At 40.0% G+C, this 23437-nt stretch overlaps 1 protein-coding gene across 1 annotated transcript in view; it reads right to left on the bottom strand.

Moving 5' to 3' along the window:
- smg6 (SMG6 nonsense mediated mRNA decay factor) overlaps positions 1-23437 on the bottom strand; it is a 42305-nt gene that overhangs the window by 6812 nt on the left and 12056 nt on the right. Inside the window, exons 6-16 of the mRNA XM_088441506.1 lie at positions 23040-23146; positions 21722-21800; positions 21361-21651; positions 18741-18802; positions 18481-18626; positions 18284-18400; positions 10174-10345; positions 9873-10092; positions 6997-7167; positions 6545-6712; positions 424-568 (exon numbers count right to left, since the gene is read on the bottom strand). Of these exons, the coding sequence (XP_088297632.1) occupies positions 424-568; positions 6545-6712; positions 6997-7167; positions 9873-10092; positions 10174-10345; positions 18284-18400; positions 18481-18626; positions 18741-18802; positions 21361-21651; positions 21722-21800; positions 23040-23146 (1678 nt within the window). The remainder of the gene's footprint in view (positions 1-423; positions 569-6544; positions 6713-6996; positions 7168-9872; positions 10093-10173; positions 10346-18283; positions 18401-18480; positions 18627-18740; positions 18803-21360; positions 21652-21721; positions 21801-23039; positions 23147-23437) is intronic.

The raw sequence follows: 23437 nt of genomic DNA, 5'->3' as shown, positions 1-23437 counted from the left end.
ATATAAATTATGGATATGAACACAAAAAAACATGAAGAATTCACAAAAATGAGAGTTATTCTGTATTGCTATAGTTTTTACATTGTCACTAAACCGTTGGTGCGTTCTATATTAAGTAACATAGAAAATACCAGAATTTGACCCTAAAATTCCAGGTGCCTTCCATATACAGGTGCATCCTATGTTTTGGGAATAACAGTACTGTATTTGATGAGTTTTATTTTTTGGTTTTAGAGGAAACCTAAGCAAAAAATGGCAAAAAAAATAGCTTGATTCCTATTTTGAAGAATCCTTGTCTATCCTCCAAACTGCATTGGGAAGTCAGCACAGTTGTGTTCACAAACCCTCTGTCCGGGAAAGCAATTTAAAAAAAAAAAGAAAAAAAAAAAAAAAAGAAAAGAAAAATGGTAGATGGAATTTTACCAATGAGCGGCACCACGACGATGTAACTTCCACAGTAGAGGAGCTTCTTCAGCGCCACCAGGTGGTCGATGAAGCCGTTGGTGTCGGGCACCAGGAAAAGAGGCTGAACCTCCATCTGTAGCTGCCTGTTTGTCTGCAGTACTGCCTAATACACACAAGAACAAAGAAAAGTTCTAAATGCATTCACCAGAAAAAAACAAACAAAAAAAAACAGGACAATGCATATGAACTTTCCTGCCTTTGATGCTCGCTGTTTTTAAGGAGAGATAGCCAAAAAGAGTTGTTCCTAATCAACCTAACAGCAGCACGAGTTTTCAAAATCTGTTTATAATTGCTTTTTGGGGAAAAAAAGAAATCTGTGATGATCACTTTTAAAGAGAATTATACATGGTATTTTGTTTTTAATGACTGCTTTATTTGGGTTATGACAAAAACGGGAGGCGTTATTGGCCTGTCTTCCACCCAGAGTTACGGATACCCCTTCCCGGGACGAGGTGCAGTTTGGCCTGGACCTGGAACCCCATCAACTCCAGCAGGCTAAGGAGCTAGTGGACGGGAACCAAGATATCTTCTCCTCCACCCCAGGTTGTACCCACCTAGTAGGACACATGATTCGAACCCAGCCAGGCAAGACAGTGAACCAGAGGACAGACCAAACCCGAAAACAGACAGTGACGAGGAGGTAAGAAAGATGCTGGATTTCGGAGTGATCCAACCCTCCAAAAGTGCGTGGTTGATCCCCATTGTCCTTACAGACAACCCCGACAACACAATCCGCTTTTGTAATGACTTTCAAAAGGTGTTATTTCACCTTTCTGCATTCCGATCCTCTATTTTTTTCACCTTTTATTTGTACTTTGTGAGGAAAGTAGTTTTGAACTCCGAGAACCAACCTGGTATCTGTTACTGTCTTTTGACGACCTGTTTTTGATATTGTTTGTTTGAACTTTGTGAGACTAAATAATCAAGTTTGAAAACCTTACCTCTGTGACCCCGTCTGCTCTGTTCTATGTATTTGTTATTTTTCTTAAGTAGTACATCTTTGATATTTCTGTCCACACAAATACTCTTTTATAAAATTTGCATCATATGTACTTTTTTTTTTATTTTAAGCATGACCTGACTTCATGAATTGTGATGGAAAATAAAATGATCTATTTCATAATTTACATAATTATTCACTTTGTTGGTCAGCTCTTGGGATCTTGCTGTCATACTCCTTTGTTAAATTGTTTGAAAACAAGTCTTTTATGGATCATTGACTGCTGCCAGTAGCACTTCTTTTAATTTCAATATTATGTGTGCCCAATGGACCCTACTTCGGACATGCTTGCTGTGGCTGGATAGTTATATCGCATGTGCGCTGTCAAATTGGTCCTCCACCACTTGAACATAGTTTGTTGGCAATGAAAACACACGGCATCTTTCTGCATGATGTTGTCAGTCTTTCTCTTTTTAAGACCAAATTCTTTCTCGGAGAGACGATTTTGCCCTCATTGCAAACAAATTTGACTTAGTCTTGGTCAGCCATTTTGGCATTCAAACCATAAGCGACACATGCCAGACCTGTGATGTCCCTTGTGTTGGGTAAGAAAAAAAAAGATGCAGAAAACCAAGAAGAAATGGATAGTTATCAAATACATTACTTTGTTATAAGAAAATATTACGAAAACAAGGCGTCTCAAAATTGATATGCAATAAATTGGAAATTAAATGCCATATTGCGATATTGTGCCACTTCATAATGAAATATGTTGAAACGTATACCGATATTATCACCCAATAATTGCTGGATTTTCCAAGTTGCTTTCAAAGCCACTAAATTTGCAGCGTTGCATTTTGAATCATAATTGCTACGTTTGTGGCTTTTTTCAGCAATAATTGATAAAGTCACTTAAAAAAAACAGCCACCCTGCTTTTTTTAAACCCTGCTTCTTTGAAGACGCAGGGTGGAATATTTACGGTTGTGTTTGCTGGTGTTTCGTGAAAGCAGCACACACACTACAGCTTCAGAGAGACCATACATGCGCTATGTGAAGCTAAGCGTTAGCAAATACAAATACAATTTGCCATTGGTTTCAGTGCATAATAGCATGTAACCTACAAAGCTTAGGCAAATATGTCAAAACTGGTTAGTTATCCCGGGCTTCTGCGGATATAAAGAAAATGAAAACATAACTCTAAGGAGTCAAGTAGAGTGTAGGACAACCATCCAGCCATAGAAAATGACCAGGCATCAACACAACTCATTAGGGCTCATTTTACCTCTGAAAAGTGATGGGTCCCCGTCACTCGCAATACTAAAAAACTATGGGTCCCAGCAGAAATGTTTGGAGTCCCAGACATCAATCGCTCAGTAAAAAAAGACAAAATTTAAGTTTCACGCTGTATTTACAAGATCTGAGCAAAAACAAAAAAACAAAAAAAAACAACAACAGATATTAACAAATGTCACAGTAATATGTATTAAAATAATAGAATGAACTTACATGTGGCCTACATTATCATTTTTTTCATTGATTTGATATAAGGCTCCAAAAGTCCGCTCGGGTTCAATATGTAAAACATTTGTTCCTCTTCCCGACCTTCCGAAGCGTTTTGTTTTGGCTCATTGTTGCCTGATTATGTATGACTTGACTTGTCACTGATACTAACAAATTTGCCAAGATAATGTTGTTTTGGGCCTAAAGATAGAACTTTTAGGAGGCTTTTTTTTCTATAACCACATATTGCAGACGAAATCTCATGACAAAGAGATCTTGGGTAAAAACGAGAAAACTTGATGTGTAATCATTAATAGTACAATTCTACCATTTCATGTCGATGAGAGTCTACTTCCACCATAAAAGCCTTGTTCTGTCAATCAGTCTCGCAATGGGGCAGACTCGTTTTCAAAAGCCAAAAACCTGACATCCAAAACGTGATTTGAATTACGTTGGCAAAGGTTTTTCTCCTTCGATTTCTGTAGCCAGTGTTGGGCAAGTTACTTCAAAACTGTAATGCATTATTTATTACTTATTACTGTCATTTCAAAGTAATTAATTACATTACAATATGATTGTATTTGAAATGCATTACACTACTATTGCATTTTATTATTTATTTATTATATATTATTATTTTAATATTGCATTTTATGTTACTCTCACCACTATAACTGGAAATATGGATTTGCCATTCAAAATGTAGCTCATTACGCTCATTACACATTCAGTGAAACGTTGGCTAAAGCCTAAAAACAGTACAAATCATTTCATCTGCATTGTATTGTAAACTTTTACAGACAAGATACAAAATCTTTTTTTTTTGCATTTGAATGCCTTTATAACATAGCTTCTCAGCATAATGATGCGCTGTTTATGCTGTAGGCAAAAACATTTAGTGCATTTCACAATTACAATGTTTATATTTCAATTCAAGAAAAGTTGGCTAGGTTAGAGGCATACAGGTATGTTTCAAAAACAGATGGTTTCGTAGGGGCTAACATTAGCAGCTAGCCTACATCATTGTTAAGGTATTTAACGTACTGGCTAACATTTTGTGTGCTTCACCTTGATATACATTGACCAGAAATATTTATAGACTATTATTTACAGCAATTGTACAGTAAAAATTAGCGTTAGCTTACCTTGTCATTATTGCTATTGTGACAGGGATCTTGCTGACAAGGTTTCCAAATGCTGGTGAATCCACTGTGGAAAGTGGCAGCATATCTCCTAACGATTCTTCTAACCTCTTAATGTCGAAGTGTCATCCCTTAGCGAGAGAGCGCAATCCTCCGTGTGTTTTCTTTACGTTAACTTCTTGTTACTATGGCCCCGCTCGAAATGGTTCGTGGAATTACTGGTCCTATTTCGTGCAGTGGACAGCTTTTTAGGTGTCGCGCACAAAGTGCACCTAATGACTATATTCTTGTCTTTATCGCTAACTGAAAGTAATGGTCGTATGTCCATCTTGTGTACATATTGTCCACATTCAACCTGCCATTTCATCTCAGTTGTAGTAGCGCAGCAAGTAAACATTTTGCCCCAGACTTTTCGCCTCCGCTCTCGCGGAGTGTTTGGCGAATTTGGGGAAGAGAATTACCAGGAGTGTTACTTGCAACGAGAGACATCTTTCCCTGCCCGAGTCTTCATTAGTATTATGGGATGTTGAAAGCCTTTACCTTCATAAGCTTGTGTAACTTTTCTCTTGTCGAAAAAAACGAAAAAGCGAACCCCCCCTCATCAACTTTCATGCTAAAAATGCATTGTAATGCTAATTACTAATTTGTAACAAGTACAATATTACAATTTATTTGTGTGTAATATATTACATTACCGTGTTACAGTAAAAAGTAATGCATTACAGTACTTACCGTATTTTCCACACTATAAGGCGCACCTAAAAGCCTTAATATTTTTAAAAAGCAGATGGTGCGCCTTATAATCCGGTGCGCCTTATATATGGATCAATATTGGGATTCGTAGATGGGGAATGAACTGATAAAGTAAGCTTTACCTGCACTGAAGGAAAAGTTCCCTGATATAAATGTTGCACTACAGTTTATACCTTGCTGTTAAAAGATAAACTGCCACGGGTATACAAATATAAGAAAACATAAGACCGTTGTTTGTTCATTTTTGGGGTGAATGGAGTTGTCAGAAAGCTGGTTTGTAATCTACTACTGAAGTCTGACTGCTTCTACTGTTGCGCCTTATAATGCAGTGTGCCTTATGTATGGAAAAATTTTTAAAATACAGTGGGCCCCCGGGTTACGAACTTAATCCGTTCAGCGGCTACGCTCGTATCTCGAATTGCTCGTATAGCGGGCAATCCAAACCCATGTTAATTCGTGAATGCGTGCAACGCGCGTCGAAGCCTTAGGTAAAAACGACACACTGTATACATATATTAAAATTGAGTGACATAATCTGCTGTACACTTGCATTATATAATAAATACAATGGATAAATAGCTTTTACCTTTGAAACGACGAGACTTGAGCTGGGTGTAAGCAGAGGGGGGCAGAGTCCAACGCTCATAGTTAACACGGCGATAGATATGCTATTGGTCTTACAGTGTTACAGTAACTCTTTCAGTCAGGGTGCAAATCACGCAGATACTAAAACATCATCCTCTTATTTCTTTCTTTACCGCTGCTAGTAATTTTAGAAGCTATGTCTAACAGATAAAGTTTGCAAAGTCTTCACAACATTCCGTTTTTCACTAATTTTCTCTCCTTCCTTCCATCCTGTCCCATCAAGCTAGATAAAGGCGTTCGGCCAATAGCATATCGGCATTTCTGTGATTGACGTGTGACGCCGGCCAATAGCATCTCCGTGAGTGAGACCGGGTGACCTTAATTGACCAATAGCATATTCGCATCTCCGTGACTGACTGATAATTATTCGCACTTTTTTTTTAAACGGTTGGAATGTATTGACAATTAATTTAAAAAAAAAAAACACACATTTAAACCAATGACAATTCTTTGTCCTGCAATCGGCACATTTAATTTCATGTCAGCTGTTTTTCCCTTTAGCTGTACAAACACTACACTTAAATGGTAATATATTTAGACACCGTGAGTGAGACAGTCAGTGTGACGTTGTAAGACCAATAGCGTTCGCGTTACTGCCACAAGTATCTACTAACGATTGATGATGTCGCTACTGTTGATTTTATTGACGCAATTTAACGAGAACATTTCTACATACTCAATGGCCGGAATGTCGAATTGCTCGTAAGGCGAGAGGTTTGTTCGTAAGCGGAGGACAAAAATCTCCCTGATCCACGCTCGTAAGGCGAATTGTTCGTAAATCAGGGTGCTCGTAAGCCGGGGGCCGACTGTATGTCATTAATTGAGGGTGTGCCTTATAATACGGTACATTAATTTGTAATGCATTACTCCCAACACAGTCTGTAGCTAAAAGAAACATGTAATACGAGTAATACGAATAGCACATACTAAACATAGTAATATCTCTAAACATATATGTTGATTGGATAGAGCACAATTATTTTCACCTTATTGAAATTTATAATGAGTTTTCAAAATGAATAACAGTCTATATATTACATATTGTCACTTTAAATTCTCTGTTCCTGCTGGTGTTTGGAATGAGTCAAGAGCATTTACTTGTATTTTCTGGTGGCGCTTCTGCTGCTGCACCAGCTTGTTAGTGAGGGCGTGGTGTCGTGCCTTCAGCTGTCTGATGTTGCTTTCGCTGTCTGCTGCCGCCTCGGCATCATTGTACTCTTCCTCGCCTTCCGACCCCGACAGAGATGACTCCACGATAACATCAGCCTATGACCAAAAAAAAAAAACCATCCCTCAAATTGACGACTTGTTGACATCAGTCACTTATTCATTTTTTAAATTAAATGAAACTATATTGCCTGCAATACATTTTTTTTTTACATTAAAAATGAAAATTAAGTGTAAAATGAAAAAAACAAATTCTTGACAAACAAAAAAAAAAAAACTTTCCAAGGAAGCTTAATCAAGTCGACAAGCGTTTAGCTTTTGTCTTAATTCTACAAGTGCGCGCAATTTTAGGATCTCCTGTGTGTCCAAAGGCATCACATGACCTCTTGGTCTGACAGCAAGTCCCGCCTGACCCTGGAATCCAGAGAGGGAGGGGCCGGAGCCACTGAAACATATTTTCCACCCTTGAAGGCCAGTAGAGGTTCTTCCTGTCCACAAAGTGCCTCTAAGAAGTACTTGAGCACAGTCACCCGTTTGCAGTCGGCGGCGATGGCCTGAAAGCAAAGAGACACATGAAGACTATAAAGGGAGTGATGTGAAAGCCGACATCCTGCATGCTGGAACCGTTTCCAGGCAAATTCGTTAAAAGATTTGTTTCCGATTTTAGGATCATTTGTCTTGAATATTAAAAATTTGTCACTCTCCTCTGGCATGGTACCAGAAGTTTTTAAGACCGCCGCCTTTCAACCACTACTTAAGCGACCTTACCTTGATCTTGAGAATCTCTCTAATTATAGACCAGTCACATCTTCCATTTATTGCAAAAATTCTCAAGAAAGTTGTAGCAAAACAACTTAGCAATTACATGGCTGATAACAGTAGATTTTAACTCCTTCAGTCAAGGATTTAGGGCCAACCAGTGAACTGAGACAGCCCTTGTAAAAGTGACAATTGATCTTCTCTTGGCCATGGATTCCAACATCAAAATGATTATTACTTGATTGTAGTGCTGCTTCTGACTATTGATCATCATATATTTATAGAACGTCTTGAATCATGTGTTTGTATCTCAGGGTCGGCACTTTGTTTCAGATCTCAGAAGGGACGCATTGTGCTCTCATGGCGATCCAATCGCTGAATCTTTTACCATTTCGTGTAGTGTCCCTCAGGGGTCAGTATTTGATCCTTTACCGTTTAACATATACATGCTCCTTCTTGGTGATATTATACATACATACGATAATAGTTTTCATTGCTATGCTGATGATGCCCAGCTAAACATGCCTTTAGAAATAACAAATCCAATATGTGTTGGAACATGGAGGTCTGCCTTTCCGATATTAAACCATGGGATGTCTTTCAATTTTCTGCTTCTCAACCCCAGTAAAATAGTGATGGTAGTTATTGGCCATGCTCATCACCAGAACTTGCTTAAGAATACCACTTTGAACACTGAATAATTGTACTTTTGCCCGAAGTGGCTAAGCAACAACCCTTTCCGTGATAATGGACTCAACTCTCTTTTCACACGTTAAGAACACAACGAGAACTGCGATCTTTCACCTTCGCAATATCATCAAAATTCACTCCATTCTGTCTCCAAGCAATGCTGAAACAAGAATTCATGCGTTTGTTACGTCACGCTGTGACTATTGTAACAATGTTTTCTGGACTTCCCATGTCTTGCATCAAAAGTCTGCAGTCAGTACAAAATGCAGCAGCGACACTCTTTGACAAGTATGAGAGAGTTCGATTGTATTACCCTGATACTAATCAACCTGCATTGGTTTCCAGTATATCTGAGATGTGATTTTTAGGTGTTGTTACTTATACAATTTTACATGGTTTAGCTCCTTCCTATCTTGTCCAATTAGTATCACCGTATGTCTGTCCCAACAACTTTGGTCACAAAACGCTGGTTTGTTTATGACCCCCACGGGCTAAAAATAAGTCAGCTTAATCAGGCTTTTTCCATTCACGCGCCAGTGGTCTGGAATGCTCTAGCTATGGAAGTTCGCGTAGCCACCTTAGTAGAAATCATTACAGCCCATGTAGAAATACATTTATACACTGATAGGATTTAGTTAATGGGTCTGCCTGAATGCAGCTTTCTTCTTCTCTTTCCCGCCTCTTTCTCCCGGTTTGGAGAGGGAGCTAGATGGTTAGAGATGAAATGAACACTGCCATGCGGACCTGCACAAATCGATCAATGCGGGTTTTGAGATGAGACCACCATGGCACTTTTGTTAGGATGGACCCACTAGGCCAGACTGTGAGGAGGATCTTATCTAATGGCCTCGCTTGCCGTCAAGGCATCTTTGCACTGGACACTATCCGCCTAATATGGCACAGTGTGTTATTTTTAGCACTCAGCATGGAAGGGGGCTCCTCTCACCTTTCCGAAGGGTTCTTATTTTCCCCAGATGGGGGATTTTGAGTTTTTCCCTCCACTTCTGGGAGCTTTGTTCAGGGAATCCTGGTGAATTTATGATGTATTATATGACTTCTTTTTCACCTGTGAAGCCTTTTGAGACTGCGGTGATTCGGGGCTATAAAAATAAACACTGACTTGACATGTGAAAGTCACTCTACAAAGAAAAGTTGTGCCACTAAATGTCACAAGATTATTTGTTGATTTTGGTCACCAATGCTCATACAGAGTTGGGTAAAAGTTTTTGTTTACTCTGTTTCTTATGCATGGAATATTCTCCAAAAAAGCCTGAGAATTAACTTTTGTTTAAATCTTGACTCTGAAAATTCTACAAGATGCACTTGTTTTTCATAAAGCCTTTGTAAAATTCAATTTGTAACGCCATGTTTTTTTCTTTTTTTGCTGCATCATGGCCAGGTCTCCATTAGAAAGGTTTTTTGGTATCAAAAAGTTTTTTTTTTTTTTTAAATATTCTTTCCTAGTTGAATGCTGGTTCACTAATTACATAAAAACACACATCTTTAGCTTTCTTAAAATGATGTGAAAAGAGTTCACCATGCACTTTTCTCTTTTTCTTTGATGTTAGACTGTTACCTTGATGAAGGTTAAAAGTTGTGTTAACAAAAGGAAATGTGCCAGTCTCATTTGTGGATGTTGAAATTGGTGCTGCGGAGCAAGAATGAGCACCTGTGAGATAACTCATGACTATTATAATGTTGATGTGCACCCGTGTTGCTTTTGTCAATGGTTGTAGATGTGTTTTCTGAATATTTGTGCTAGTGCAATGGTGTTTCTTCAAACTCATGAGCTTGATTGTGGGTGACGTACCATGTCAGCATGTTGGTCTACGTAGCAGGGCTCCTCTGGCGCGGCCAAGAGGGGAACGAAGCCGGCGAGTAACCGGTCCTCCTTCAGCTGCAGCTCAATCAGCTCCTCATCGCCCTCCACCTCATCCATGTCCACTTTATAGAGTGGTACCTCACCATGATCCACACGAGCTAGCATGTTGCACAAGCAGGCCAGGCACTGCCACATGTCTAGGCTGTTGCTGTGGGACGAAGGAGGAGGACATGAGGGACAAAATGAGAGCCAGTAGAAAGTGGCAGCAAGGAGAAGAAGCAGGGCTCACTCTATGCTGCAGGGTGGCGGGTTCCACTGGGCTGGGTGACCCAGCATCCAGTCAGACCAAACCTTGATGCCGGGCAGGAGTTCCCGCAGGTCAGATGGGAAATCTGAGACCTTTAACAGGGCATTCTGCTCCCCTTTGTCCTCCTGCTCGACATCAGACGTGAACGTAGAGGCTGAGACACACAAAGAGTTGAGACAGTGGCTGAGCAGAGAATTCATCCCATTTCATGGACATTTTGTCATTACATCTGGTGTACAAGACAGGCATAAATGGCGCCATATTTAAAAAGTTTGTCAAAGTCAAGTGCCTGCTGCTTCTTGTCGTTGATTGGCTGAAAGTGATTACATGATTTTTCACAAGGCCAACTTGCAGTCCATCCCAGCTGTTGTTGGTGCTTAGTCAATTGCTTTTTGTGAGTCTTTTAATAATAATGAACAATAAATATTGTGATTAAAGGTCTCATACGTGGCTGTTGGATGTCACACACAAAATGAAGAAGGAGTGAAGCTCCATAGTCCTCCATGATTAAAGAGCCAGAAAATATGGGCAGTAAAAGTGCATCCCCAGGATACTTGGACACCAAGAAACAGGTCTTAGCTCCAAAATATGATGCTTGATGGACAATCTTCCAAAATATGTCCAAGCCTAGGGTGCTACTTTTCCAGCAGCCCACGTCCTGTGATATATCGTGGGGGAGGGCAACTTCAAAATTATTGTAAGGCGCTATTGTTGATAACGAAATAACCAGGGACACAAATACACCAACATATATTCAATTAATACCTCTTCTTTCACAGTGATAACACCAAAAAATGTTTAGAGATATTAACAGTTTAGTAACCACAATGAATGATACACATCTGGTCTGTGCCACTCACATTTTAGATTTGTCCAACTGCAGTGAGATACAGTCTGACTCGCTCAGCGTACTTAAGACTTGCAGTACTCATCGCTTCTCCTTTCAAGCTGGGAAAAATAAAATGACCCAGGCAGGACAGACACATTTGACGGGCAGTAATTATCGGATAGGATCAGTTTTTTTTTTTTTTTTTTTTTAGCTTGTTGGCCCAGGAGGGCAATGAGACTTGCGGAGAATTTGCCGCCTGTCAAGCCACTGTTTTTTTCATTCAACAGCCAAACGTTGTGAGAAAGCCAGACAATGCTTCAAAATTGTGGCATAACAATTAATGAATGAAACTATTAGCCTTGGAACACATTTATTTTGAATTCCCCCAAGAAGCAAGGCCTTGACAAAGGTGTACTATTTGATCATCTTTACCTCCAAGCGTAAGCAACATTCCATATAAATAGGGCCGTGTTTTTTCCTCGATTGACGTTCTTTCGTGCTTTTTTTTTTTTTCATGCCTGCGTTTTTTTTTTTTTCTTTTTTCCATTGGTGATATCATGCAGACGACTAATCAGCTCCTTGGCACTACTAACAACAGCAAGACAGGCATCTGGTCAATCGTGATCGACACAATGGCCACCCCTGGTCTAATCTAAACAAAAGCATACTGTATTTCTTGTCTATTAATTTTCATTCACTGTTTCACTGACAACTAGATTTACATGGCAAAGATAACCAGTTATTTGATGTGATTTGATGGTTGGTGTCCAGTGAAATCACCAAGACATTAAGTTGGCCCGAATCTGTTTATATACGTCGCTAGGCATACTAAACAGTGATAGCATGGCTCCTCATTAACATTCACTGACAGCCAGGTAAAAATCGATCTTTCATATCTACAGCATATCTACTACAATGGCAGTGATAGAGGCAAAAGCCTAAGTAGTTTTTCACCGAAGTGGAAGAGTGTGATAGACAAGGTACATATTTAATAGAAACATAACAAATTAGAAAAATATATTCAATATTTTACATGAAAAAAATTATAAATTTTTCCAAAATGATTTGTTGGGTGTATTAGTTATTGAGGTTAAAGAATATATGCTGCCCGTGAGCATTATTATCTTGTTGCTTCAAGTGTTCGAACGTTTACGTTGAAAAAATGCTAATGTTAACACGTCGATTCGACTTGATTTACACAATATCAACACAATGTGTCAGTGTGCCGACAAGCTCAATAAGGTCTCATCAACCCATCAGGTCAGACAGAGTCGATTCAAAATGGCGACCTGTGCAGTTGGTGTGTGATGAGCTCCGAAACTAAATTGTGTACCATGTTTTAAAAAAAGAAAACTAAACCACATATTAAGACCTTTATGCCTGCATTTTGAAAGAAAGTGCATTGTGAGCAAGTAAAAAAACAAATAGCACGAACCTTATGTACGCTATTTCAAGCTAACATAAGCCTACTTGCTAGCTGTCACCATGCCGAAAAGAGACTCGAACAAACGACTGTGCGTCACTATTTGAAAAGAAGTTGGCTTTAATGGTTTATGCGCCTCGTTGCCGGCAACTCCAAGCAAGAGCCCAGGAACAAAGAAACGGTGTGTTAAAGATGATGAAGTACCAGAGGAAATAACGCTGATATTTTGAGAGTAGTGGTTGAATTAACCAAACGATTTACTACTTGAGCAAAACTTGACAATGAATACCTATGACATCACCCGAATGTCCCAGCAGCTGAATGGAATGGAAATGGAGGTGAAAGAAAACAAGAAACGCGTGAAAGAGGTGTCAGCGCAAGTGTATCAGCTGCAGAAGAGGAGCGAGGATGCTGAGCGCTACAGCGGGCGTTGGAACCTACGTCTGTATGGAGAGAGTGAAACACCCGCGGAGAATATCAGAGATGAAGCTATGAGGCTCCTGGCTGTGCTTGCGCCTGATGACAGGGAAAAGATGGGCTTTCTTTTGGACACAGTGCATAGAGTTGGGAGTACACCGTGATAACGCAAATCGGCCTGCCATCATACGATTCACAATGCGATCTTTTAGAGACAAGATCTGGAGGATTTCTCGGGATAATGCGACCCTGAAAGAAAAGAAGCTGCTGATCAAAGAAGATTTAACACAAGCCGACAAAATGGAGAGAAGTAAACTCTGGCCCCTAGTTGAAGCAGCCAGAAAGCAAGGAAAACGTGATGGTTTTCGTGGTCCAGAAGCCTACATTGAAGGAAAAAGGGTGACTCTTTAAATGCAGATTTAGATTTATTGGGTTTAATGCTCACAATGTTTCATTAAGAAGGTAGGCCTATACTTGTTGCTGTTTAAGTGGTTTACAATGCACAGTTGTGTTATGGCACTCATAGTTGGAGTTTATTGCTTGTAAGTTATCTACGTTATTTCATTGTTTCTCTATCATAGTAAAAAAAGATTCTTTTCAGATGTCAGCTTTATTTATTCTTTTTTTTTTCCTTTTTTGAATGACACATTTTAAGTTTGGTACATTTAATTTGTGCCCTTATAATGTAAGGAGGCTACGTGATAATACCAAAAGGAAAGCAGTTTTTCTTTTTAGGCATTGTAATTAAGATATAATTTTCTTTCAAGAAACTCATTCGTGTATTGATGATGACAATTTTGGGAAATTCAATGGGGGGGATACAACAATGGGGGGATACAATATATTTTTCTCATGGCTCCAATCATTCCGCTGGAGTTGCCGTATTACTGAATAGATTTAATGGTGATGTACTCCATTCATTCCGCTGGAGTTGCCGTATTACTGAATAGATTTGATGGTGATGTACTGATGCTTCAGAGGAGGGTGTTGGATTATCTTAGTCTTAAAGGGGGACAAACTTCTGTTTATCATTTGCAATGTTTATGGACCGAACAGAAAAGAACAGTATCAGGCAAAGAAATGTTCTCTAAGCTGTCTTTAAAATTGGATGACCTTAAAGGTAAATACAAAGAACCCCTTCTTATAATAGGAGGGGATTTCAACTATGCTCCAGATAACGAAATGGACCGGTGACCTCCTCCATCATCATTAGCATTGGGTTTTAAACCGACATTAGTTTTTAAATGATCACCTCCTGCTTTCAGATGCTTGGAGATTCTTGAATCCCAATGTCAAAGACTACACATATACAAACTCTAGTAGATGCTCTCAGTCAAGAATTGATCTATGATTGATGTCTTCACAAGGTTTACAGTTCATTTCAGATGTTTCTCATTCTCATGCCCCACTAAAATGATAAGTCTTAGGTTGAAGGGTTCTAAGGAAAAACAAAATATTTGAGGATATCGGAAATTAAATAATATCTTAAATGATGCAAAATTTAAAGAAAGTGTAACGTTACTTGCAAAAGATTTAATGAAAGAATGAGTTTGATTCAAAAATGGGAATTCTTTAAATTTAAAATTAGAGAAACTGCACTACAGCATAGTAAAGAAATAAAACTAAATACTAGCAAAAAAGATTTGTTGATGAGCCAACTACAGTCGTTAACTTCAAAACAAGACTTATCTGAAGATGATTTAAGAACGCAAAAGTCTCAGAAAGGAACTTGACAAAATGTATGTGAGTCTGGCCAAGGGCACTTTCATCAGGTTCACAGCTAAGTGGTTAGAAGAGGGGGGGGGGGGGGGGGGGGGGGGGGGGGGGGGGGGAGGGAATCCAGTTATTTTTTTGGTTTGGGGAAAAAAAAACAGGAAAAGTAATAATATTACGTCCCTTAATATAAACGTCACCATCAGTTCAGACCCTAAAAGTATAGGAAACTATGTTACCTCCTTTTATAACCATTTATATACATCCAAGTTTGATAATGTGAAGTGTGAAACCTTTATTAGACATATTCAAAACTCTACTCCCCAGATTTCTGAAGAATTCAAATTGATCTGTGAAGATGAGCTTTCATGTTCAGAAATCACAGATGCTGTGCACTCCATGAAGTTAAGAAAATCACCTGGAAGTGATGGTCTCTCAATAGAATTTTATTTATGTTTTGGGTATTTGATTAAGGACATTCTACTGCACCTGTTTAAAGAATGTATACACAGACAGGAGATGACAACAACCATGAAGCAGGGTCTGATTACCTTAATACCTAAGCCAGATAAACATAATCTTTTAATTGACAATTGGAGGCCTGTTTCACTTTTAAACAGACTATAACATTTTATCACAAAATTATGCTAATTGTTTGGAAAAAAACCTAGAAGAAATTATATGTGAAAAACAAAATGGCTTAATGGTCAAATATCACATTACCTCTAATATTTGATGAATACAGTGGGCCCCCGGTTTACGAACTCCCTCTTATACGAACATTTCAGGCGTTTTTCGTCCCCCCCTTACGCACGAACCTTTCGTCTTACGAACAATCCAACATGCCGGTCAACGTGTCCGTGCTATTTTTTCGCTGTGCTGCGTCAATAAAATCAACTGTTCCCACATGTCATGGTAACGCTGATATGCTATTGCTCTTAAGATGTCACAGTCACTGTCTCAGTCAGGGTGTCAGTCACGGAGATGCCGATACGCTATTGGTCGATGAAGTTCACAGTCACGGAGATGCGGATATGCTATTGGCCGGCGTCACGTCAATCACAGAAATGCCGATATGCTATTGGCCGAACGCCTTCATCTAGCTTGATGGCACAGCTGGTCGAGACGGAAGGAAGGAGAGAAAATGAGTGAAAAACGGAAGGAAGGAATGTTGTGAAGACTTTGCAAACTTTATCTGTTAGACATGGCTTCTAAAATTGCTAGTGGCAGTAAAGGAAAAAGTAAGAGGATGATGACAATAGAAACGAAGCAGGAGATAATAAAAAAATACGAAGGAGGAGCACGCATAGTTAACCTTGCTTGTGAGTATGGCCGTAACCGCTCGGCAATCTTCTAAGGGCAAGACTTTCCTTGCCAGGGGACGGACCTCGGTCGACAACAAAATGGAGAGGCTTGTTCTATTATGGATTAAAGAGAAGGAAATCGCCGGTGATATGTTCTAGTTTGAGAAAAGTTCTTGTTTAAGAAAATAGATAAATAAATTCTGCGGGTTGGTCTCTGCTCCCCTCAGCTCAAGTCACGTCGCCCCAAAGGTAAATGCCATTTTTTCTTTGTATATTTATGTTATTTATTTTAACTGTATAGTAGATTATCTAACTAATTTTTAATGTGTATAAAGTCGTTATGTTTTTACCTAAGGTTTTTGCACGCGTTGCACACATTCACTAATTAACATAGGTTTGGATTGCCTGTCATACGAGCAATTCGAGTTACGAGCGTAGCCGCTGAACGGATTAAGTTCGTAACACGAGGGCCCACTGTATTAGATTTACTTGACTACTCAAATTACCGTATATCCGCACTATAAGGCGCACACAAAAGCCAGCTTTTGTTTTTAAAAAGCTGACGTGCGCCTTATAATCCGGTGCGCTTTATATATGGATCAAATCATGTGCTGACTGCATAAATTATAGTTTATGCCTTAAAAAAAAAACGACCTGGCCCGAGTGTATTAAAGCAGACACAGCCAAGCGCGATTAATTAACTTGATTTGCAGGCCCAACACGATTTTTTTTTTTTTTTTGAGGACTTAAGAGTGTGTAGCCCTACACTCATGTTTGTCATTTAAATTTCCCTGACTTTCATTTATTTGTAACTTTGTTGTGCTCCATATCATAATAGCGGGTCAAAAACATATAATGCATGCAGAGAAATAAATGAAAAAAACAGCGGCAACACGCGTTCACTTGCGCTTGACTCCCCACTCACACAGTTGCATGTTTTTTGTTTGAATTTCACTGACTTTCATTTATTCATAACTTCTTTGTGCTCCATATCAAAAATATATAATGCACGCCCGAGGAAAAAATTAAAAAGACAGCGGCGCCACGCCCTCACCCGCGCTTGGCTCCAAACTCATACCGTTGCATGTTTGTCGTTTAAATTTCCCTGACTTTCGTTTATTCCTAACTTCTTTGTGATCCATAGAAATAGTGGGTTGAAAATATTTAATGCATGCAGAGTAAAAAATGAAAAAGACAGCGGCGCCACGCCTTCACCCGGGCTTGGTTCTAAACTCCTACCGTTGCATGTTTGTCGTTTATACTCGCCTGCAGTACTCGCAGTGGCCGAGACCGTGCTAAATATTGTGCTGACAATGTTGCGCTATCGTTAGCTTAGCACAGTAACTACGGTTCAACAGCTGTTAAGTGAAGCAAACGCTGCACATACCAGTTGTCCCAAGTTCTCCCTTCCGCCTTTCTACAAGCCAGGTGAGTGCTTTTGCTTGGCTCTGTTTTGTATTGAAAGCTCAGCTGGCCGTGTTGGATCGCTCCCGGTGACCGCAACGCGGCCGCCATGATTCATTTGTGCCCACTGCGTGAGCCGTTGAATGTTCCCGAAGTTGATTGGCTGTCGCGACCCGAAACGCGAAAAAAGTAAAAAAAAATTAACTTCACGCCAAAGGCGAAATTTCGCTTCTCGCGACCGCGTGCGGCCATTCGCGTCGCTCCATTCGCGTCCACTGACTACAATACAAAACTCTCCGCTTTTTCGCCTTGTTCGCGTTCGGTGTGCACGCAGCAATAAACTAAATCATCTCCAAAACATTATTTCGGGTGCAGCCCACTCGGCCCGGTACCAGTTGCTCCACGGACAGGTCCGCGGACCGGGGGTTGGGGACCACTGAGTTATATGACTAACCTTATTGTAATAATTGGTAAATTTCACATTCACAAGGCCAAATTTTCGAAGACCTTTCCTAATTTTAAATTATTTTTAATTGACTTTGAAATGTACATTGACATATCAACTGTAATAGCAAACAAAAAAAGTGAATGTACTTTGTTATATTTAGGGGAATTATTTAATACAACCCCAGACCATGTTTAATTTCTTTTCACTTATTTTGTATTTTTTTATATTATTTCTGTATTATGTCCATTAATATTGTACTATGTTGCTGACTCTGTAATGTATGTTTCTATCATTCATTAAAAAAAAAAAGGAGAGGCCAGACTGATTCAGACATGTCCTGAGAAGAGATACTGAATATATAGGTGGAAGGATGCTGAATTTTGAACGGCTCTGTAGGAGGTCTAGAAGAAGACCAAAGAGGAGGTTTATAGCTATAATGAAAGAGGACATGAAGGTAGTTTGAGTGAGATAATAGGATGCAGTATACAGGTTTAAAAGCCAAAAGCAGAAGTTGAGGTTCACAAAAAACTTGAAAGTGATCTCAAAAGTAGTACCTTCAAGGCTGTCAGTGAGTATCTGCGTGCAGCGTTGCACCATCAGCGCAAACATGGCCAGGCCTAGGGCCGTGCTCTGCTCCTGCAGCATCGAGCGACACTCTCCTCCTCCTTCTTCTTCAATGCCACATGATGCACCAATGGATGACATAAGTGTGTCACACACCTTCATATGGGTACAAGGGTGCGTGCGTTACCTCGAGTGAGGGCGTTGTGTATGGTGAACATGTTGATAGTGACAATCTGCAATAGCTGTGTGCTGCCCAGGAGCGACGGACCATGTTGGAGCAGTGCGCGGAACTCCTGCACAACCTGTCGGGACACTCTCGGGTACAACTCCATCCTGTGTGTGAGAGTTTGTGTTTGCGCCAAGAGGAACTTTTTTTTTGCAAAAGTGTCAGACAAGACATGTCTCGCACAAGTCGAGCCAGAGGACTTGATTCAAGTAAAAACTCACCCCACTTTGGTGAAGAGCTTCCCGTGTGCATGAAGAAAAGTAAGGATGAATCTTTTGTTGAGCTGAAAAGCAGGATGATAAATGGTCAGTCATTGAAAAGCACCCACCATTGACGTTTGCAGTGAGGTTACCAAGGGAGTTGTACATGTCCGTGCAGGTGGCTTGCTTACTTGTGGTTGAAACTCACATCTTCAGTGTTTTAGCTTGTATTACAAGTTGTGTCTTTAATTTTTTAACTTGCACAACCAAGAGAAATGTAATTGGTGTGTAAAAGTAATGTTACAAGGGAGCTGTGTGTATGATTTAGCAGACTTAGCTGCGTTGGTTAACCCTACATCATTGAATGTCCTTTATGTTTACAGTTGATATATATTGTATGGGGAACTTGGTGTTGTGAAATTAGCATTTCCAAGAGTGCTGTATGGCTTTGATGTTTTAGCTTGTGCTGTAGGGACATTGCATCTTTGATGTTGCTGAAACCTATAACAAATTTAGTGTGCGACATCTAAAAAAAGTTTAGATGATCTACAAGGGGAACCAAAGCATTGGATTGTTCACAGATGACCGTGTCAGGAAATTGACTGACAGAGCCATGAGAAAACATTGCTTCATATCCAATCATATAATAACATATTTGTTAGGTTTTCAGTAGGTTCAATTAGGTGCACTAGTCACATTATCCTTCTCACTATGTATGTAATATATGTAATATCAACAGCGGCCAGAGGCGGCGCCAAAAGTTTTCAATGTCGCAATCTCGCAGTGGTGTGTCAGACTGTGCTAAATATTGAGCTGACAATGCTGCGCTATCGTTAGCTTAGCACAGTAAAATGAGAAATGCACAGAAATGCACGGAGCTAATTGGAGGCCATCTACAACATATGCTGTAGAACGGAGAAAAAAAGGCAAAAGACCCTAGTGTTTTGATGTGATGTTTTGAATATAATAAACTAGTTCTGACCAAAGTTTCATTTCATTCGGACAAAACACTAAGAAACGGGGCCTAATTTGGGTTGGGGCCGTTTTTTTTTTTTTTTGGGTCACCCTGTACCTCACACACTAATCTGCCTTATCACCAGTCATTTTACCGCAGGCACAAATGCACCTTACAACCCCGCACAGTGCAGGAAAGCTGCTAAATACATAATATTTTACTCCATGATATGCTCAGAATGTAAATCTATTAATTTATTAGTGGTTTATTATTACTGCCCTTATTGCCCTATTACTGTTTTTTTATTTTTGTTTTATTGCCTTACTTATTTGCTCGATTATAGAATGTAGTCTGATCAGGGAATTGAATAGAATAAGCCTTTCATTGTGTGCATGCATATGACAATAAAACTCTTGAATCTTGAATGTGCATTTTTTCACTTTTAAAAAAAAATTAAATCAAAATTTTAATCAGTCCGGCCCTCGGCTTGGAGTACATTTATAGCCCCCCTGTCCATTTGACTTGGACACCCCTGAACTAAGTCAAACAGAGCTGTATATCAACAGTGGGCCCCCGGTTTACGAACTACCTGTTTTACGAATTTTTCATCTTACGAACGTGGACGGCGGCGTTTTTTGTCCCCCTTACACACAAACCTTTCGTCTTACGAACAATCCAACATGCCGGTCAGTGTGTCCGCACTTTTTTTTTCGCTTTGCTGCATCAACAAAAATAACTATTCTCGCAAGTCACGGAAACGCCGATATATTGGTCTTATAAGGTCACAGTCACGGTCTCAGTCATGGAGATGCCGATACTGTATGCTATTGGTCGATTAAGGTCACAGTCACGGTTTCAGTCACGGAGATGGCGATATGCTATTGGTCGGCGTCACGTCAATCACAGAAATGCCGATATGCTATTGGCCGAACGCCTTCATCTAGCTTGATGGCACAGCTGGTCGGTGTGTTGTGAAGACTTTGCAAACTTTATCTGTTAGACATGGCTTCTAAAATTGCAAGTGGCGGTAAAGGAAAAGAAGAAGTAAGGGGATGATGAGATGATGAGAATAGAAACGAAGCAGGAGATAATAACAAAAATACGAAGGAGGCGCACGCATAGTTATCCTTGCTAGTGAGTATGGCCATAACCGCTCGGCAATCTTCTAAGGGCAAGACTTTCCTTGCCAGGGCACGGACCTCGGTCAACAACAAAATGGAGAGGCTTCTTCTATTATGGATTAAAGAGAAGAAAATCGGCAGTGATATGTTCTCGTTTGAGAAAAGTTCTCGTTTAATGAATAAATAAATTCTGCGGGTTTGTCTCTGCTCTCCTCCGCCTCCACCCAGTTCAAGTCATGTCGCCCCAAAGGTAAATGTCATTTTTCCTTTGTATATTTATGTTGTTTAATTTAACTGTACTGTAGATTATGTTACTAATTTTTAATATGTGTATAAAGTCCTGATGTTTTTACCTAAGGTTTTTGCACGCGTTGCACGCATTCACTTATTAACATAGGTTTGGATTGCCCGTCATACGAGCAATTCGAGATATGAGCATAGCCGCTGAACGGATTAAGTTCGTAACACGAGGGCCCACTGTATATGCACATGTGTGACTCTGATGATGGAAGGATAAAGATTCAGATTGATATTGACATCTTCTGTATGAGATTTGATGTCTTACGTCGCTGGCACTGAGCCCACTGAGCTCTGCATCCTGTTCAGAGTCGGCCGTGTGTTGGCTAGGGTGAACCCAGACCTCAGAGCGAGCCCCTTCCTCGGAGCCGGCACAACCCCTGACAGCGGGTCCCTTGGAGCCACCGTCCTGCTCGTCCTGGCTGCTGCGCAGGTCCAGCTGCTCAATTTTGCGCTTGGCCTCCTCGAACAGACTCATCAAGCTCTCCCTGGCAGTCAGAATAGGATTGGATGCCGCCAGGCTGCGCATGTAGTAATACACGGCGTCCAGCTTGCGTTTCTGCGAAAGGGGAATGAACGCTAAGGCAAAGATGATGAGGTGCACCGAAATGTGTCGTTTGCTCACTCACGGTGTACACTGCCAGCAGAGCCAGCTGGTTGTATGGCCGGCCATTCTTGGGGGCAATCTGCTGTGCTTTCAAGTACCAACTAAAACAAATCGAATTTAAAGGTGTTCAATAAATCCAGCACAAGAAAAACATTTACAAATCTTGTCTCTTACGAGATTCTGTTTGCGAACCCAATTTATGCTTTCTGTGGAAATTAGTAAAACTATGACAATTCCCCTCTGGCCACACAAAAAAAATATGGCTACGTCCGTCTACCTTGAGTGTGTGTGTGAAAACATTGTTGGTGACAAAAAAACTGTGAGCCAAAACTCGTTATCAGGGGGTTCGTGAGATTTTAACAGGGTTTCTTCAACTACCACCAAATCTAATATGCTTTTTGATACCGCAACAGGAATAGTACATTCCTGCTTTCAAATTAAGAGCAAGTGAATTGGAGCCAATCTATTGATATGTTATCGTGACTCCTCAGCAGAATGCTACCTTTATTTTTTAGGTTTTATACAGAGGTACATTGTCTTTAGTGATGCAATTTTCCAGCAGACAAGCTGGAGTAAAACAAATTGTGACACGCGCTATCTTCAGAAGATGCAGATGAAAATATGTCTATAAATAACGCTACTAGTGTAGTTCCAAAGTGTAATAAATCAAGACACCCAGGGCATAGCACAATCCTAAAATTCAAAAATGCTGGTTAGGGGACAATAAACATTTGGGACAGTTTTGGAATGGATTGAACTTTCTCCTGCACAGCCGTGTCTCCATCTTTCTGCGATCTATTGAATCTTTCAACTGAGACTATCCAGTCTTCTAGTCGTATCCTATTGTGAGCATTCACGATAAAAGGGCTGGGCAAAAGTTAAACCCAGAACTTTTCAGATCAAATATAACTTTCTTAATCTTTATTTGCATAAATTCAAATGACTCACCACCGAACACAGGTTAGCAGGCTTCTTGCATATGCCGCATAAAAAAAGAAACATGAAAGGAAAGGAAAATCCCTCAAAACTTTGTGGTTGATGTCATTAAACAAAAGTGAATACATGTATATCATTCATTAATGCAAATATGATATACATAAATCCGAACAGACGACTGTCATCTTTAGTGGCTCTATAGTGGCATCTCGTGCTTCCCCCCCCCCCCCCCCCCCCCCCCCCCAAAAAAAAAAGACATTTCAACTTTACATGGGTGTCATGATGTCTCTGTACCGTCACTCAAGTGAAGTGTTTTTTGTTTTTTTTGGCTTGCTGGGAGATCACAGTGCGCAGAAAAAAAAAACAGGACAATTCTCATCCTTTACCACAAATTCTCTAGATACCTGCGGGCTTTTCCATAGTTGGCCGAGTCACTGGCTTGTTCCCGATAGCGAGCGATGTCTCCTTGACATATCAGACAGCGCTGAGCACTGATCAGAGCATACTTGACCTAAGGGAGCACAAAAGCGGTCTTGGTCAAAGCTTTCCAACATGACATCTTTACATACTTTAAATCAGTGGTCACCAATGTGGTGCCCGCAGGCACTGGGTAGCCCCCCCGAGGATTACATGAGTAGCCCGCAGTCCTATTCTACAAATAGTTGACAAGTGATAGAACTTTGTGATTTTCTAGGAATTTTACTAACGATTATGCACATATGACATATACATTACAAATTACATTTGATTTACATATTTACTACATCTGTTTAAGTATTGTGAGAAATCAATAACATGATCA

This window comes from Hippichthys cyanospilos, chromosome 18 (genome assembly GCF_059441005.1).
Source record: "Hippichthys cyanospilos isolate Australia breed blue-spotted pipefish chromosome 18, RoL_Hcya_1.0, whole genome shotgun sequence".
NCBI classification, from domain to species: Eukaryota; Metazoa; Chordata; class Actinopteri; order Syngnathiformes; family Syngnathidae; genus Hippichthys; species Hippichthys cyanospilos.
The sequence above is the reverse complement of the archived record's forward strand: the minus strand, read 5'-3'. Positions and strand labels throughout refer to the sequence as shown.